At 52.6% G+C, this 17,002-nt stretch overlaps 2 protein-coding genes across 2 annotated transcripts in view; one reads left to right on the forward strand and one right to left on the reverse strand.

The window, feature by feature from the left end:
• Positions 1-1,604, forward strand: part of SLCO2A1 (solute carrier organic anion transporter family member 2A1) — a 32,023-nt gene extending 30,419 nt beyond the window's left edge. Inside the window, exons 11-14 of the mRNA XM_082486878.1 lie at positions 99-268; positions 457-521; positions 665-785; positions 916-1,604. Of these exons, the coding sequence (XP_082343004.1) occupies positions 99-268; positions 457-521; positions 665-785; positions 916-1,036 (477 nt within the window). The 3' untranslated portion in view covers positions 1,037-1,604. The remainder of the gene's footprint in view (positions 1-98; positions 269-456; positions 522-664; positions 786-915) is intronic.
• Positions 1,605-4,478: 2,874 nt separating this feature from the next.
• On the reverse strand, positions 4,479-14,685 carry SRPRB (SRP receptor subunit beta). The gene is made up of 7 exons (XM_082486884.1): positions 14,551-14,685; positions 14,321-14,415; positions 14,143-14,220; positions 12,382-12,464; positions 11,831-11,967; positions 10,024-10,078; positions 4,479-6,983 (listed from the first exon to the last, which is right to left on the reverse strand). The coding sequence occupies exons 1-7, from the start codon at positions 14,660-14,662 to the stop codon at positions 6,767-6,769; spliced, it is 777 nt and encodes a 258-aa protein (XP_082343010.1). The 5' UTR covers positions 14,663-14,685; the 3' UTR covers positions 4,479-6,766.
• Positions 14,686-17,002: the final 2,317 nt, after the last annotated feature.

Here is a 17,002-nt window from a genome sequence, read left to right on the forward strand (position 1 = left end):
CTTCTGCAAAGCGATGGGGGTCTGGTGCGTCACTAAAAGCCCTGCTCTTGGCTTTGAGAGTTTTAAGTTTGTTTGTTTTTTCCAAATGTTTCCAACAGATATACAAGAACTGTTCCCTAATCTCTGCTGGGAACGGGCTGTCCTCCGCCAAGACAGGCTCTTGTCCGCTCAGCTGCTCCCACATGCTCCTTCCTGCCATGTTCCTCATCTCCTTTGCCGCCCTGGTAGCCTGCCTGTCCCACAACCCCCTCTACATGATGGTTTTACGGTGAGCAATGGGCAGGGGGGTGTCACAAGGCACCGGGGGAGGCGCAATGTGATGGGTTCCCCACACTGGGATCAGTGGGGGCCTCTTAAATGTGCAACCAGGCCAAGACGCTTGGCCAAATACAGAGCTGCCGCAGCAGCTCTGACCTCCCGTGGCTTCTCCGACCTCCTGTGGCTTCTCCCCTGCAGGGTGGTGAACCAGGATGAGAAGTCGTTTGCCATTGGTGTCCAGTTCTTACTAATGAGGCTGCTGGGTGAGTGTCCATCTCCTAATGAGGCTGGGGGAAGGCAGCAGGGTGCTCAGAGGCTTGCTTGAGCCCCAGGAGGTGTTGAACCTCCTTGGGGACAGCAGGCAAAGCAGGCAGGGCAGCCTGACTCCATCCTCTCTTCTCCAAAGCCTGGTTGCCAGCCCCGGCCATGTTCGGTGCCCTCATCGACTCCTCCTGCATCTACTGGCAGAAGCAGTGCACCCAGCGCCGGTTCTGCGCCTACTACAACAACGACTTTCTCCGCAACAGGTACCCCCACCATGTGTCCCCCATCATCCCCCCAGGTGGGGACGACCATGGGGATTGTCCCCAGCTCAGCCTGGTGCCGGCTGGAAGTACCACGTCCAGACGCGGCATCTCCCTGCTCTTCTCTCAACAGATACCTGGGGCTGCAGGTGGGCTACAAGGTGGTGGGCACCATCCTCCTCGCCCTCATCAGCTGGAAGGTGAAGAGGAGCAAGGAGTACAACGTGCAGGAGAAGGCAGCAGGGCTGGTGTAGCCCACCCGAGGACGGACTCTGCACCCCCCCATTACCCACCACCAGTACTTTGTCTTTTTTGGGTTTTTCCTTCTAAGGGAGCAACTTCACCTTAGCAGCTCTGAGTTCCTGTCCTGCAGCCCATGGCACCACCATGCTCCCGGCGAGGGATGCTCCAATGCCAGTCCCATCCTGGGATCGGCTCCTCCCAGGTTCTCCAGCTGCACCTCGCCCATTGCTTTGGGGAGGAGGCAGCCCCCCCAACACCTGGACCAGGAGGCAGACGGGGGCTGGAGCACAGCCCCATCCCATATACCCAGAGAAGTGCCTGCTGTGGACGATGGTCCCCCCTCCGGTGTGACGTTTCCAGCCGGGTAATGCCATCCCGGCTGGGACAGGAGCAGGGGAGACTGCTGCCAACCCTCTGGGGCTGCCCTGTGTGTCCCCCCGCCTGCACCCCCTCGCAGAGGTCAGCATGGACACCGCACATGTCTTGTGAGACGTTATTATTAGGGGTTTATCGCAGAACATTTGGGGGTTTGTTTTGTTGCTTTTTTTTTTTTTTTTTTTTTTAAATAAAGGTCACTTTTCCAACTGCGGTGCTTTGCTGGTCTCCCCCCCCACCCCCGAAAGCTGTCCCCACTGGCAAGGCAAGGCGGTGGAGATGCTTGCAGGACTCATCCTGGAAGATGCTGAGATCATCCCTCGCTGGCAAAGGAGAAGATAGAGGTGGCGAGGCAGGGCATGTGCTCCCTGTGCGGCTCCACCAGTGACGAGGGGCTGTGCAGGCTCTCGGGGCCGGGGGGGGGAAACCAGGCAGCCGAGGGGCAGCGGTGCCTGCTTTGCAGCCCCACGAAACCTGCAGGCACCCCCTTGCCTGCATCATCCTGCACCCTGCCCCGTGCCAAAAGGTGCCCGCGCAGTTCAGCATGCAACATGCAGGGTGCATGGGGCTGCAGGCAGGGGGGTTGCGGGCAGGGGGCAAAGGCAAAGCAGCATGGAGCTGCAAGGCACTGGGTTGCAGGCAGGGTCCAGAGCTCCGCAGGCAGAGAGATGTGGGTAAGGGGCTGGAGGCAGGGTTCAGCGGGAAAGGTCTGCAGGCAGGGGGCTGCAGGGGGGGTTCACAGGGCTGCAGGCAAGGGAGGGGGGAGCCAGGGTGCAGGGCTGCGCAGGCAGAAGGCTGCAGGCATCTGCCTGTGGACACAGGACTTGAGAATGGAGCACCAGGCAGGGTGAAGGGGGCTTTGGGCGTGGGGGTGCAGGCAGGGGACTGCAGGCAGCGTTCAGGGGTCTGTAGGCTAGGGGATGTGGGCAGCGGTCTGTGGGCAGGGAGCAGGAGTCTGCAGTTATGGGGCTGTGGGCACTGGGCTTGGGCATGGGGCTCTAGGCAGGGTGCAGGTGGCAGAGGCTGGAGGCAGGGGGCTGATGGCTTCAGGCATGGAGCTGCACGCAGAGAACAGGGTTCATGGGGCAGCAGGAAGGGTCTGTGGGCATGGGTCTGCAGGGAGAGTCCATGGGGTGCAGGCATGGGGCTGCAGGAATGGAAGGGGGTGTGCAGGCAGGGGGCTGGGGGTAGGATAGAGTGGGCTCTGGGCATGGGGATGCAGGCAGAGGACTGCAGGCAGCGTGGATCGTTCTGCAGGTAGGGGCTGCGGGCAAGGGGCTGTGACACGGTTGAGACAGCCAAAGGTGCTGGACAGTCAGTCGGTGGGTTGGGATCAGCAGGGTCCATGGCCAGGCACAGCTGGAGATGGCTACAACATCACTCAGGAAGGGACTGAAGGGACACAGTGGAGCTGAGATGGGGCTTTCTGAGCCCATGGCCAGTCAGGGCCACCACACCTTCCTCCTCCTTTACATTGCGGCTGTATCCCCTCCTGAGCAGCATCACAGACAAAGAGAGATGATGTGGATGGGACAGAGGGACGCAGAAGAGGAGCAGGAGAGTTTTCTTGTGTAAATGTATTTACCCCATCACTGTTCAGGGCAAGGCGTGACTCTTCACCGTGCTCACAGCCAACAGCCCTGCCCCCTCCATGCTCACGGAGGGAATAAAGGGAGAGGATGCCTTGGATTTTCTCTGGGTCAGCAAGTCTTTATGATAACGAGGTCTGGCCATGCAATTCCCATTCCCGTTCCCCCTCCACCTGGCAGGTGTTCCCTTAACACACCAACATGACCTTCCTTCACTCCACTTTCATCCCATCAGGGGTAACATCAAGCCCCAGGAGGTGCCGGCCAGCAAAAGTGCATGAGGAGGCCCAAATGGGGCCACACGGAAGCTCCTGGCTCCAAAGGTGTCAAAGGTGGCTGGGGCCAGCCAACGGCTCTATGCACAGGAAAGGTCACGGTTGCAGCATCTGGTTTTGGGAGCCTTGGAAAGCACCACCACTGGGGTGCCAATGTTCAGGCATCATGCTATTTTTGCTTTTCATTGCTTTTCAGCAATCTTTCCTCCACTTTCATGTGGTTTCTGCTACACTGCATCTCACGATGCTCGTCGATCTCCTCCAAAAGCACCCTTCCTTTCCAGGGGAACAACTTGCAGGCAAAGCACGACCCGTAGTGAAAAACATCGGTCGAAAGAGATTTAAAGCAGAGTGAAAGTCCCAATCCCTGCAGACGTGTAAATGCTGCGGGGTGACTGACTCCAGGTCAGGCAGTTGGAGGAGCAGAAGGGACTGAGTTTATCACATCCTGCTGTCTTGCCAAAGACATCTAAACACACTGGCTGCCAGGCTGCAGCCTGAGGAGCAACTCGCCCGGCCAGCACAGCCTGGGAGCGAGGTTTATACATAAGAGCCAAAACCAAAGCACAAAGCTGACTGGGGGAAGAAAAAAAAAAAAAAAAGAAAACAACATTCAGAGTTTCCAGTTCTGCCCTCTTCCCTCAGCCACTGGGGAAAACCAGCCCCAAATATTTAACAGGCAAGTCATGGAGCGTAGCCCAAAAAACACATGCAGCTCTGCGACAGCCCAACGCACGTTCCATCCATCCTCCAGCACGAGCGGCAGAGGGTGCAGCCCCAGCTCGGCCCTGCTGCCGTACAGCCGCCCCTGAGCCCCGCAGCCATGCTCAGGCAGGGAAGGCTGCAGGCTGCCCTGGCCACCACCACCACCCAGCAGGGCAAGTGTGCTGTGACCCAAACCACAACAGCCCTGCACAGGGCCCTGCAGCTGCCTTGAGTTTTCCTGTGCGTTTGAGTAAAGCGCTTTTTCTGTTAAGTTTTTTTATCAGGGTTTTTTTTTTTTTTGCCATGTGATTATCAAGTCTCTAACACCCAGGCTAAGGAGTAAATACACGCACCCCCCCAAAAAAAAAAAATCCCAAGAGCCCTGTGTGTGGAGGAGGCATTGTTTTTTTTGACAACACAGACCTGGCCACCAAGAAGGAAGGTTGATCTCCAGTGTGATATTGAGCAGCAGCAACGCCCCAGTCCACGCGGATTTGATACCCCTGAGAGGTATCAAAGGCAAATCTGTATCAAGGCAAAGACTAAAGCAAGACTTGAGAACAAATATTTAAGCAAAAAAAAAATTTATGTAAAGAATACTTTTAACAGGAATAACTTAAAACCAACCATGGCCTCATGCTACCTTCCTCCCTTGCCCCAGGAGAGGCTGGTGCTCGGCCTCCGCTTTTCAAGGAGACAGGTCTTTGCAAGCAGGATAACCGCCCAAAGAAAGAGCAATATTCTCACTTCAGCGTTACGGATTCAAAGCAGGTGGCCTAGGAAGGAGCTCCAGCTAAACGAGTTCAAAGCATGACAAACATGTTCCAACAATACCCTAGCTGCAGGAAATATAAGAATATAACATACTTTGTAAATGTAACCCTCCCCCACCTCCTGCGGGGATAGCAGAAGAGGCATTGGGTTCACAAGACTAGAAACGCAAGGCCCAGCTTCATTAAGAGCACACAGGTCTTTGCTAAAGACCGTTCTTGCTCTTCCCAACACTACTAACACTTGGCAATGCAACAGGGAGGCAGAGGATGACCCAGAAAGAAAGGACGAGAACACAACAGATCAGGTGAGCGATGAAGGAAGCATCACACCAGAAAGGACATGAGCCTGCAAAGGATAGAAAAGGTCTACCAGGAGTCAGCCACTCCCTCCTACCCCAAAATAAAAGGGGAAACAACAAAAACAAAGGAAAAATTTCAATGCCGTAGGACCTCACAATTTGCAGTGAGACATCCCAGAGCGCAATCAGCCTCACGTAGGTGCTGCACAGAGCTGGCACCCCATCGGAGCACAAAGCTACACGGAGCTGCTGGGCAGGGCAACTGTGTTTTAAGGCTGCTCAGGAAGGGGAAAGCCCAGCACAGCACCAGGGTCTTGTCTCCCACCTGACCGACACCAGCGCTGCCAGAAGATCTCCCTTTGGATAACGGATGGTCCTGGCGAGAGCATGGGAAGGAGGAGAGCGAATGCCCCTTGGACAGTTCAGAATCATGCTGAACCAGAGCACTCCAACACGCCAAGCTTCTGAGCAGCCTGCTGAGCCACAGCGACAGTGACAGGCATTCCCTGAATCCTTCCTGCAAGATTTACAGTCGAGATCACAGCAGCAACTTTGGCTTTAAACACGACATTCAAATGAGAACAAACTGGGAAAACCTCACAGTTCTTCCCCCTCTTCATTGAGCATCTATCTCAGGAGAAGGAATCACACTAATGTGGCAGCAGCTCCCTGACTTTCCCTCTCACTTTGCCACAATTGCTGACTAATTGCACACACAAAAATGTCTCACTGCAGTCACTGGAGCAGGAGACAGGCACAGCACACGCCTGTCACACCAGATCTCACATGTAATGTAGGTAGGAATCTAAAACCATGCCAGCCTCACAGTTTCAAGCTAAGACCCTGCTATAACTCTGCTAACTGGAGAGCGGGCATAGACTTCTGTGGGAGAAGAGCCTGAAGTACGGAAAGGACAAGTAGAGTGGAACAAGCTTTCAGGACATAGCCCTCAGTTAAAGAAAAACTCCCAAGAACCATCCAACAGTGGAAATCACCCAAGGACACAGCAAAGGACACACAGGCAGTGCACAGCGACTAAGGCAGAGCAGCCAGCCTGGTTTTGGCATTTAATAGACCGCTCCAGTCCCACAGAAACACGACTGCACCAGTTTGGAAGAACAGGAAGGGAGGAGACACAGAGGTAAACAGCTTTTTATACTCTCCTCAATGATTGCCAAACGAAGAGAGACTGTGTACTTTGCCGGGCAGCATGGATGATGTGCACAGCGCTCCCAAGCAGCGAGAGGCTGGGGAAAGAAGTCCGAATCAGGAGGTGATCAGTAGCTCCGAGAGGTAACAGGATTGCAATGCCAAACCAAGGCAGAAGACAACACGCAGACTCCAATCTCTAAAACTCACCTGGCAGTTCACTCCTTCCTAAATTTGCCTGGCAGCTACTAAACAAAAATCCTAAAGATTAAGGAAACACAGAAGCCCAGAGGGTCAGCATCCCAGAGAAAGACAAAGAAAGAGGGGAGAGGAAAAAAAAAAGTCACAGCATGATAGGGACAGTCAGAGGAAAATCACACCAGCAATTGTGTCATGTTGCTCCCAAGCTCATGAGCAGCAGAGGAATATAGCACAATGCTGGTTTCCAGCTTAAATTTCTTCTTTCTACAGCAAGATGAGATTTGAGTGCTTCAGACCATCTTTTTCCTTTCAGTTCTCAAGCGTCCTGCCCCCCAGCCTCCCCAAGTCTCTCTCTCCAGCCCTGCCCTTCTCCGTTCAGGCGATCTTGGCCAGCCATTTCTCGAGGCCCTCGAAGTCAGCATCTCCCTCCTCTCCCTTGCTGCCCCGAGCACTGCACTCCACAAATTCCACCTTCATGGGCAGCTGGGAGAAGTCGAAGTCCTTGCCCTTCTTCCCCAGCTGGGCAGGGCCCCCAGTGGCTGAGCCATCCAGACTGGTGGGAGCTGCGGATCGGGTCACTCGTAAGGTATTGCTGCAGACAGAGAAGGGAAAGGGTCAAGACCTGTGAACAGGGGGAACGTTACCTATACCACAGCTGCCGAGATATTTTGGACCCAGCTCTGTCAGCAGGATGCCAGTTATACCAAGGATAGAAGGTCCCATGGCTCTGCACAGGCAGGAGCAGGATCTTTGGCACTTCTCCTAAATACCCGCTGAAAGGCACAACTCCAGAGAGGCTCAAGAGAGCAAGACAGACATGAGGCCACTCAAGGAGAGGGTACTTAAACAGGTTTTCTTTTGTAATAAACAACAGCAAGAGTCAGGTGATGATGTCCTCATCTGAATTTCCCCAATATCCCCATGGCAGACACCAGACACCAGGAATTACATATGATTTAGCCCACAGTGCTCAGGATCTGCACTAGTTTAACAGGTTAACCATGAAACGAGAGGCACCTATGATCATCATAGAATCATACAACGGTTTAGGTAGGAATGGACTTTGTAGATCATCGAGTTCCAACCCCCCTGCCATAGGCAGGGACACCTCCCACTAGACCAGGTTGCCCAAGGCCACATCCAGCCTGGCCTTGAACACCTCCAGGGATGGGGCCTCAACAACATCTCTGGGCAACCCGGGCCAGTGCCTTACCACCCTCACAGTGAAAAACTTCTTCCTAATGTTTAATCTGAACCTGCCCTCTTCCAGTTTAAAGCCATTCCCCCTCGTCCTATCACTACATGTCCTTGTAAAAAGTCCTTCCCCAGCTCTCCTGTAGGCCCCCTTTAGGTACTGGAAGGCTGCAATAAGATCTCCCTGGAGCCTTCTCTTCTCCAGGCTGAACACCCCCAACTCTCAGCCTGTCCTCCCAGCAGAGGGGCTCCAGCCCTCACAGCATCCTCGTGGCTCTCCTCTGCACACACTCCAGCAGGTCCATGTCCTTCTTATGTTGGGGACTCCAGAGCTGGATGCAGTATTCCAGGTGGGGTCTCACAAGAGTGGAGTAGAGGGGCAGAATCACCTCCTTTGACCTGCTGGCCACACTTCTGATGCAGCCCAGGATATGGTTGGCTTTCTGGGCTGCGATCACACATTGCTGGTGGGGATCATGCAGGGACTCACCTCACAGCCACCTGAGTGTGCCTTTGGGGATTAAGAGGAGGATTGCATCTCCCCACCGCTCCTGTGAGCAATGCCTTCCCAAGGACCAGGCTACAATGTCACCAGCGCCCCTACCCTTCAACTTGCTGCAGCATCTCAACTCCCTGCCATGTGTGGAGAGGAAGGATGGACCTCCTTGTCCACAATAACCAGGCATCCAAGGCAGAGGCAGCACAGGGAGATAGAACAGCCTGAAAGACGCAGAGGCACTGCGATTTGACTGCCTCTGAGGTCCCAAAAGCAAGGCTAGGGAAGTCAAGGGGCTGCACCAGGCACAGATGCAAACAGCAATCTCTCCACAGGTCTTCGACTGCCCAGTAGAGCCTCATGGATGGAGTGCTGCACCTCTTTCCAAGACAGAGCAGCCTGGCAATGCCTGCTCTCAGTCAACCCCTGACTCCTTATTCACACAATGAAGCTAAATTAATGGAGCACAGGGAAAGAACACCACTGCCCAGAGGTGTGAGTTCAGGAATAAAAGAGCAGGCACTTCCTTGGGTTCTCTACACAAGGAGATCCAAGTATGGCAGCACAGGGAGGAGGACAGCAGCAATCTGCCAGCCTGCAGGACCAACAGGGCACGTATAACCTACCTAGAAATCCAGCTTCTACACACAGATAACAAGCAAACGCTCAACATCAGAACCAAGGAATGGTTATTTCCCTGGGGAGCATATGTGGCAAATAATTCCTCCCTTAAAAACCGGAAGGTCAGGTATTCAGCCTGGAAGAGGCATCAGCACAAATGACCCTGCTGCCATCTACTGGCCAAAGAGTTTATAGAACCATAGAATCGTTTAAGTTGGAAAAGACTCTTAAGACCATTGAGTCCAACCGTAAACCTAACACTGCCAAACTGGGAAGATGATGGGATACAAGATGTTTGCATCCCACAAACATGCATTTGTTTGGAGACCAAAGAGCTACAACCCTTCTCCTACCCCCAAGACCACCTTGCTGCTAACTGCAAACCAGCAAACGGGACCTACAGGCAACAGGAAGGCAAAATATCCAGTTCTGAGGGTGGGGGAAGAGGGAAATCTCTACTAGACACTGGGGGAGAAGTCCACCACGGCACAAGAGATGCACAGGTCTCTCCCAGAGCAGATTTGACCCAACTACAATTACGGGACTCACAGGCAGAGTCTTCAGGCACAGAGATTAAATACAGCTTAAAAAAAAAATCATCTTTTACTTTCCCCCTCCCCAGATGGACTTGCCAGCCATTGATGCTGCAGCTCATTCAACTGCCAGCTTACAACGTAGCACAGACTACAAGCCGCTTTCTCCTCCTTCCACTTCCTCTTACAACTCAAAATTAGCAACAGATCATACATCGTTTGTCTTCCCAGATTACTGTCCTTCCTAGGGGGGGATACAGAACCAACACGGGGTCCCAAACAGGCTCCTGCACTGTCTGTTAGCAGACCGGGAAAACCAGACACTCTCTCCCCAGCTCTCAAGCTTTGCCTGCCAAGCGCTCTTGCAACACAGCGGCCCTGCAAAAAAACCTGTGCCAGTACAACTGAGCAGAGCTACTGAGATCTTCACGCCACTGACAGAAAGTCTGACATTTGGAAGCCAACCCTGCCTGGACCAGAGAGAGGATAGAGCCATGGGAGGCATCGCTTAACCCAAGGACGGCAGCTTTTAGGAAAGGACTGGGATGTTGTTTCTCCAACCCACAGCTTCTAGGAGGCCATACACTGTCTGTGCCCATTGCTTTTTTGCATGCTTTAGCAAGGAGCAATCTTCTCTCATCCTGGTTACAGGTACATAGACAAAACAGAGTGCTCTTTTTCTACGATGAACTTAGATGTGGCTCAAGGGAGCTCACTGAACAATGAGGTAAGAGACAGAAAGGAAAAGAGGGAAGCTCAGAGGGTTTAAGATCCAATTTCATACTTACAGCTCTTTCTCCAGCTGCTGTTGAATAAGTTTTGCTGATTTTGCCATTGTGACATCTAGAGAGAGAAAAGAAAAGAAAATCAGCTCTTTGGTTTTATGTCAGAATCACAGAATGGTTGGGCCTGGAAGGGACCTCCGGAACTCATCCAGTCCCACCCCCTGCCAGAGCAGGGGCACCTCCAGCAGTTGCACAGGACGACGTCCAGGCGGGTTTGGAATGGCTCCAGAGTGGGAGACTCTCCCACCTCTCTGGGCAGCCTGTGACAGTGCTCTGCCACCCGCACAAGAAAGAAGTTCCTCCTCATGTTGAGATGGAACTTCCTATGGTCAAGTTTGTGAGTTTGTGCCTGTTACTTCTTGTCCTATCACTGGGCACCACTGAAAAAAGACTGTTCCCATCCCCCTGGCACCCTCCCTTTAAGTATTTATAAGCATTGATAAGATCCACCCTCAGTCTTCGTTTATCTAGACTGAAAAGACCCACATCCCGCAGCTTTTCCTCACAAGAGAGATGCTCCAGTCCCCTCATCTTTGTAGCCCTTTGCTGGACCCTCTCCAGCAGTTCCCTGTCCCTTGAACTGGGGAGCCCAGAACTAGACACAATACTCCAGATGTGGCCTCACCAGGGCAGAGCAGAGGGGGAGGACGACCTCCCTCGACCTGCTGGCCACACTCTGCTTGATGCACCCCAGGATGCCATTGGCCTTCTTGGCCACCAGGGCACGTTGCTGCCTCATGGGCATCCTGTTATCCACCAGGACTCCCAGGTCCCTTTCCACAGAGCTGCTCTCCAGGACGTCACCCCTAACCTGTACTGGTGCACGGGGTTATTCCTCCCCAGGTGTAGGACCCTACACCTGCCTTTGTTGAATTTTACAAGGTTTCTCTCTGCCCAATTCTCTCCCAATTCCCAGACTTCAGAACCTGGTTCTTACTCCTAAAGATACAATAAGGTCTGCTCATACTGTGCAGTCGTAAGAGTTACTGGGACAAAGATGGCTGTCTGCACTAGGATTTGGGAGGCTGGACCTTTGGGTCTGCAGCAGTGAATGGTCTGATAATAAGTCTAATATAATGTAGGGAATTAATTTCTTCTTGCTGGGCAGTAAGTCGCTTCAAACAGAGGACGGGGTTTGAAGTCTTCTGTTTGAGGCCCAGCACTCTCATCTGTCCTGGAATCATAGAGCTCAACACAGCGCTTTTTAACCTACAGCACATGAAGCCACCAAGGCCTCAGGCAGCTCCTGAAGCAGTGCATGAAATAACTAAGAAAACCAAACCTGATACTGCCCAAAAGCTTGAGATTGTCATACAGGAATCCACATCTTCACTGTAAAAGTTGTAGGGATTTGAAAATCTAGTCCTTTCCAGTAACTGGATGTTCTTGCTAGTCCAATCAAAAGAAAACATATAATCTTGGCAGCTAAATGACTGTCTGATTTTAACACTGAAGCTCTCAAGCATGTACAGATAGTTCATTACACTCAAGTTGATCTTCTTTTCTGCTGCCTGCAGATTCAAGAAGACAGTTCTGCATAAGCAGAAAGCCACCTGCCTTACCTAAGCCCATCTAAAAAGCTGTAGCTCTCCCAAGCGGTGCTTCTCTACAAATCTATTAGACATACCTCACCTAAGAATTCTTCCAATGGCTGCTAGAAATGATCCTGCTGAGTAGTCCAAGTTTAAAACTAAGTTCCAGACTTCATTTTGCTGAAAACCCAACTCCTAAGAAATTCAGCATCCGTGGCATGAACCCCTGTCTCTCAAGGCCTGAATCCGATGTCCAGCCCCAAGGCAGCACACCATACCTTGCTTATTGCAAGCGATCAGCAGCGCGGGTGCATTTTTGAGCACAGTGCTATCGACCAGAACCTGGTACAGGAACTCTGCCACATCCTTCACCTCCCGCTGGAAGGCCACACTGTCCACCACAAACACGATGGCTCTGGAGGAAAGAGAGAAGAACATGTGCTGGGCAAAGCTCTGCAACCATCTTACCCGGGAAGTATTCAAGCCTGGGCTAACACATTTGTTTCCACAACTGAACTCATCCAACCGAAGAGAAGGTTAGCATGTGCTGGCTGAAATGCACCTCACTTTCAGCCCCAGCAGAAAATCTTTCCCTCTCTGTCCCATGGATATACCACATCCCCTAACCCTCCCCACTGCAGTTGCTTTGCCTCCTGATGCACTACAAACTCAGGTAAAAAATAACTAACCCCCACTACCCCATGGCAGAGCTCTGACTCTCAGGGCACCACCAGAGAGTGAATTTGGCACAGCTCACAGCATCCTCAGCACCATCATTTGGTGGTTCATCACCTGCCCCCTCCTCCCCTGCCAATCTCCTCAAAGTTACCTGGCTGCAGCCTTGAACCTCTCCAAGAACTGAAGACGCAAACTCTCATGGCCTGGAAGGTCGATTAAGGTGACGTTAGCGCTCTGGGAACAGAAGCAAGAAGGTATCAGCAACACTTAATCTAGGGGTACCTGTAATCACAGACTGGAGAAAACCAGTCTGATAGTGGATTCCAGTTAGCCCAGTGTTGAGGCAGCAGTGGGCAAGCGAATCCCCATACTGGGCAGAAGCATGTAACTCTCCCCAAGGTGCAGTCTTTCCACCAGCCCAAATAATTCTGACAGATAAAAAAAATGCTGAGGAACAACATTCATGGCCAGGACTCAGTAAGGAGGGTGCCACACCAGCAAACCACCACAGCTGAGACACCACAGCACAACCTCAGAGAAAAAGAGAATGTTCAACCCATTTCTCATCCACAGTACCTCCCCTACAACTACCCTGCACACAGGGCAAGTGAAAAAGCTTCATCAGATGTGCACCATCCCTGACAGCAAGCAGATCTCTGCACAGCAAAACCACAAACTCCCATCACGCAAGTCCCTGATATAGAATACTAACCCCAGTCTCTGAATCAAGACATCTATCCAATCACAAAATCTATCCAACTGCAAGTCTACCTAAATACACATAATTTTTCTGGAGGAAAAAAAAAAAACAACACAAAAATTGAAAGCTACAAACATTTCCCTTTCCACAGGTTGCCAGCCAGAGAAAGCAGTGACAAAAAGAGCATGAATGCCTCTCACATGCTCCTTATCGAGACGTGGCCAAGTAGAGCCACGTCACCGTTCTCAAGATAACACTCGTTTTTAAGCAGCGACAGAACGCTACGCAAGACCCTAGCTACTCACTGCTCTTGGATTTTAATGGAAACCTTGTCTACAATTTAAAAAAAAAGAAAAGCAACAGTCCACATTGCAGCATTCCAGCAGCCCCCCCCCCCTCCAAATACCTACTGTCCACTCAATCTTAGAGACTCAAATATTAAAAAAAAAGCCCTGCGCTTCCCTTTACGTTTTTAACCTCTTATTATCACCACTGTCACTGAAGATTGCTACAGAGAAGCCACAAAAACATCCTCTACTTATACAATTCACAAGCACATAATGTGCTGCCAACTTGCTGCTTTCACTGCCACGTGTGCACCCAGCAACAAACTCTTCTGAAACAAAAAAGATCGCCATAAACTGAAAATAACTAGGCCTGTGGCAGCCCAGGACCTGAAAGTAACCAAAACCCTTTCTGAGACCAGATGAAGTTCTGCTAGAGTCTCTTTTGAAGCCTGCTAAAGCTTTTAAGTTCAGGTTTTCTTGGGAGACACAGAAATTACTGCCAAACAAATAAACCAAACACAACAGAACAATGCTCCCTCACATATCTCCCCCCTGCTCCAAACCACACTGCTGTCCCCACAGCGCCATTTTACTCCACTTGTAAAAGCAGCTCCTTTTCCTCTCCTATAGAAAAAAAACCTACATGCTGCCCACTTTTCAAAACATGTGATTTTCTGTCAAAAATGTTTCAGTTTGACGAGCAAAGAAAAAAGAACCTGCAGAGATGAGGAGTTCCCATGTCCTCCCAGTGTTTTCCTACTTTCTCAGCATGCGTTGCCGAGAAAAATCCCACCATACACTCGGACCAAACTAGGGGATGATTTCAAGCTGGGAAGACTGAGCAGCACGAAAAGCATCACGCCAGGTTTAGCACAGGGAGCACAAAAACAAAGGCACCAGCCGGCTGTAGGAACCAGCCGCTCACCTTGTCATTGCTGACTCTGTAAACTGCGGAGCTGTCAGTTATTGAAGTCTGGGTATCGCGGTATCTGCCTGTCAACAACTGTGGGGGGAAAAAAAAAAAGAGCCATTTTCGAAAAAGGTGGCTGGAGGAACACCGGCGTGGCATTTCATTCCCTCCTCAGAGGGAGCCCCCGGCTCACCCGCGCGAACAGCAGCGTCTTCCCCGCGTCGCAGAGGCCCAGCAGCAGCACCGCCTTCCGGCCGCTCCTCCTGCCCTGCACGAACCTCCAGATCACTGCGGGAGAGAGGAGGGAGCACCTCAGCCCGCCGCCGCCCCCTCAGCGAGCGCGGCCCGGAGGCCGCTGCTCCCCGGCAGGACCCCAGGCCGTGGCCGGGGACCGGGGGCGCTTTCCCGCGGGCCTCAACTCACGGATCGTGATGGCGACAACGAGCAGCGTCAGCAGGACGGAGAGCACGGCGGGGTCGGGCACCGGCAGCTCCCGCCGCAGCGCCTCCAGGTGCGGCTCTAACCTACCCGCCATGGCTGCCCGCCCTCACACGTCGCCGTACCCCACTTCCGCTTCCGGTCCCCGCGGCCTGCCGGGAAGGGCAGGCGGGGGCGCGCGGGGGCTGATGGGAGGTGGGGCGCGGGGGCTGATGGGAGTTGTAGTTGGGGGGAAGAGAAGACGGCGGCTCCGCGGCTGCTGAGGAGGAGGGAAGGGCGAGGCGGGCTGGGGCCAGGCCCAGGGCTCTGTGGTTCAGACTAGCCCTGAGGGTGAGGGAGCACGGCTGCCTGCACCGCGTGAGGGAGGGTAGTGCATGGCAGGGCACTGGGTGGATGTGCCGGAGGTGATGGCCCTCCCTTGGCTCAGCAGCAGCTCCTTGGTTTGTAGCTCAGACATCTTGAGATGTTTGGTCACACGCGTCTGGTTTTGTCTTCCCTCCTCCCGGTTCAAGCAAGGAGCGATAGCAAGGTCAGGAGAGAGCCGCCAGGATGGTCGGGGGGCTGGAGACGAGCCCCATGGGGCAATGCTGAGGGACCAAGACTTGTGAGCCTGGAGAAGAGGTGGCCACAACTGTACCAGGCTTTGGGAAGAAAGAGTCAGACTTTTCTCAGTGGTGCAGGATGAGGAGCAATGGGAATACATTGAAATCAGAGAGGTTCAGCGTGGACAGGAGAGGAACGTCATCCCTTTGAGGGCTGTCGGGCGGTGGGACGGGTTACCCAGGAAGGTTGTGGAGTCACTGAGTTCTCAGTGCCTGACTGGGTCAAATCCTGAGCAACCTGGCTGACCCCTTTCAGCAGGAGGTTGGACTGGAGACTCCCAGAGGTCCCTTCCCACTGGAGTTACTCTGTGATCCTCTAGTGAGGTTCCTTCTTCCCATGGAAGGGATTATGCCTGATATGGAGTGCAGATGATGCAGCTGTCCTTGGGGAAAATTTCCTAACTGTAGCCAGGGCTGGTTGTAGAAGCAGGCTCTTAAAGGCACTGTAGTGCCACTGTAGGTCTTTGCCAGTTTTTAAGAACAGGTTAAAAAGAACCATCTGTCCAGTCTACTTCACCCTACATAAATGTGAGGAACTAAATTTCCTTGCTTCCCGACGCACATTTCTGTCTTCCAAGGTGATCTTCAGCCAGGCTGGCAGCCTTCTCACAACACATACCATATGCATCCAAAAATCATTACTGTGACCCCATCAAATTATTCATTCCCTCAAAGCCAGAAGCTCTTAGCATCTTTCTGCCCTCAGCAGCTCTTCCGTACCTGCCTTGACAATAGGCTTGGGACCTGCTGGATTACCCCAGACTCTGTTCCTTTGAAGCAGAGAGCCTCAGCAGACCTTTTTCTCTTGCCTTTTTATTTTTGCTGCAGGTCAGAGTTAGGCTGCCCACCTACATGTTTGGTTTTGGGTCAGCAGCACATCAGACAGACTATCAAAACACACATGTTTTTACGTAAGTCTGAGATTTTTTCCAGAAAGGAAGCCTGAGCCTGGACTCTGCCCATCAATATACTTACGTGCTTTAAGAGCACTGCCTGGTGGAAATGACACAGATCAGGTGGAAATGACCTGGATCAACCTGGCCTTGAACACCTCCAGGAATGGGGCAGCCACAGCTTCTCTGGGCAACCTGCGCCAGTGCCTCACCACCCTCACAGTGAAAAATTTCTTCCTAATGTTTAATCTAAATCTCCCCTCTTTCAGATTGAAGCCATTCACCCTCGTCCTATCACTCCCCTCCCTGATCAAGAGTCCCTCCCCAGCTCTCCTGTACCCCTTTAGGGACTGGAAGGGGCTCTAAGGTCTCCCCAGAGCCGTCTCTTCTCCAGGCTGAACACCCCCAACTCTCTCAGCCTGTCCTCCCAGCAGAGGGTCTCCAGCCCTCGCAGCATCTCCGTGGCCTCCTCTGGCCCCACTCCAACAGGTCCATGTCCTTCTGGTGGCTCCAGAGCTGGAGGTGGCACTGCAGGGGGGTGTCCCCAGAGCGGAGCAGAGGGGCAGAATCCCCTCCCTCGCCCTGCTGGCCACGCTGCTGGGGATGCAGCCCGGGATGCTGGTGACTTTCTGGGCTGCCAGTGCACATTGCCAGCTCATGTTGAGTAACACTTTCCATTTTACAACCACTGTATTTTTTTTGGTTTGGTTTGTGGGTTGTTTTTTTTTTTTCCTTTCTTGATCCTTCAGCTTCCCTGACATAAACACTCTCCTTCTCCCTGTGTCCCAGCCACACTGGGCAACTGTCATCTGCTGCAGATGGGATGACCTGGGTGAAGCAAAAGCACAGAGAGTATGAAACATCTGTTAATTAGGCTCTAGGGCATATTTAATCCATTTTGCTTTGGCAAATGTTGAAAGAAATTTCTCTAAGGGCCCTTAA

This window comes from Vanellus vanellus (assembly GCF_965231255.1).
Source record: "Vanellus vanellus genome assembly, chromosome: 8".
Taxonomy (NCBI): Eukaryota; Metazoa; Chordata; class Aves; order Charadriiformes; family Charadriidae; genus Vanellus; species Vanellus vanellus.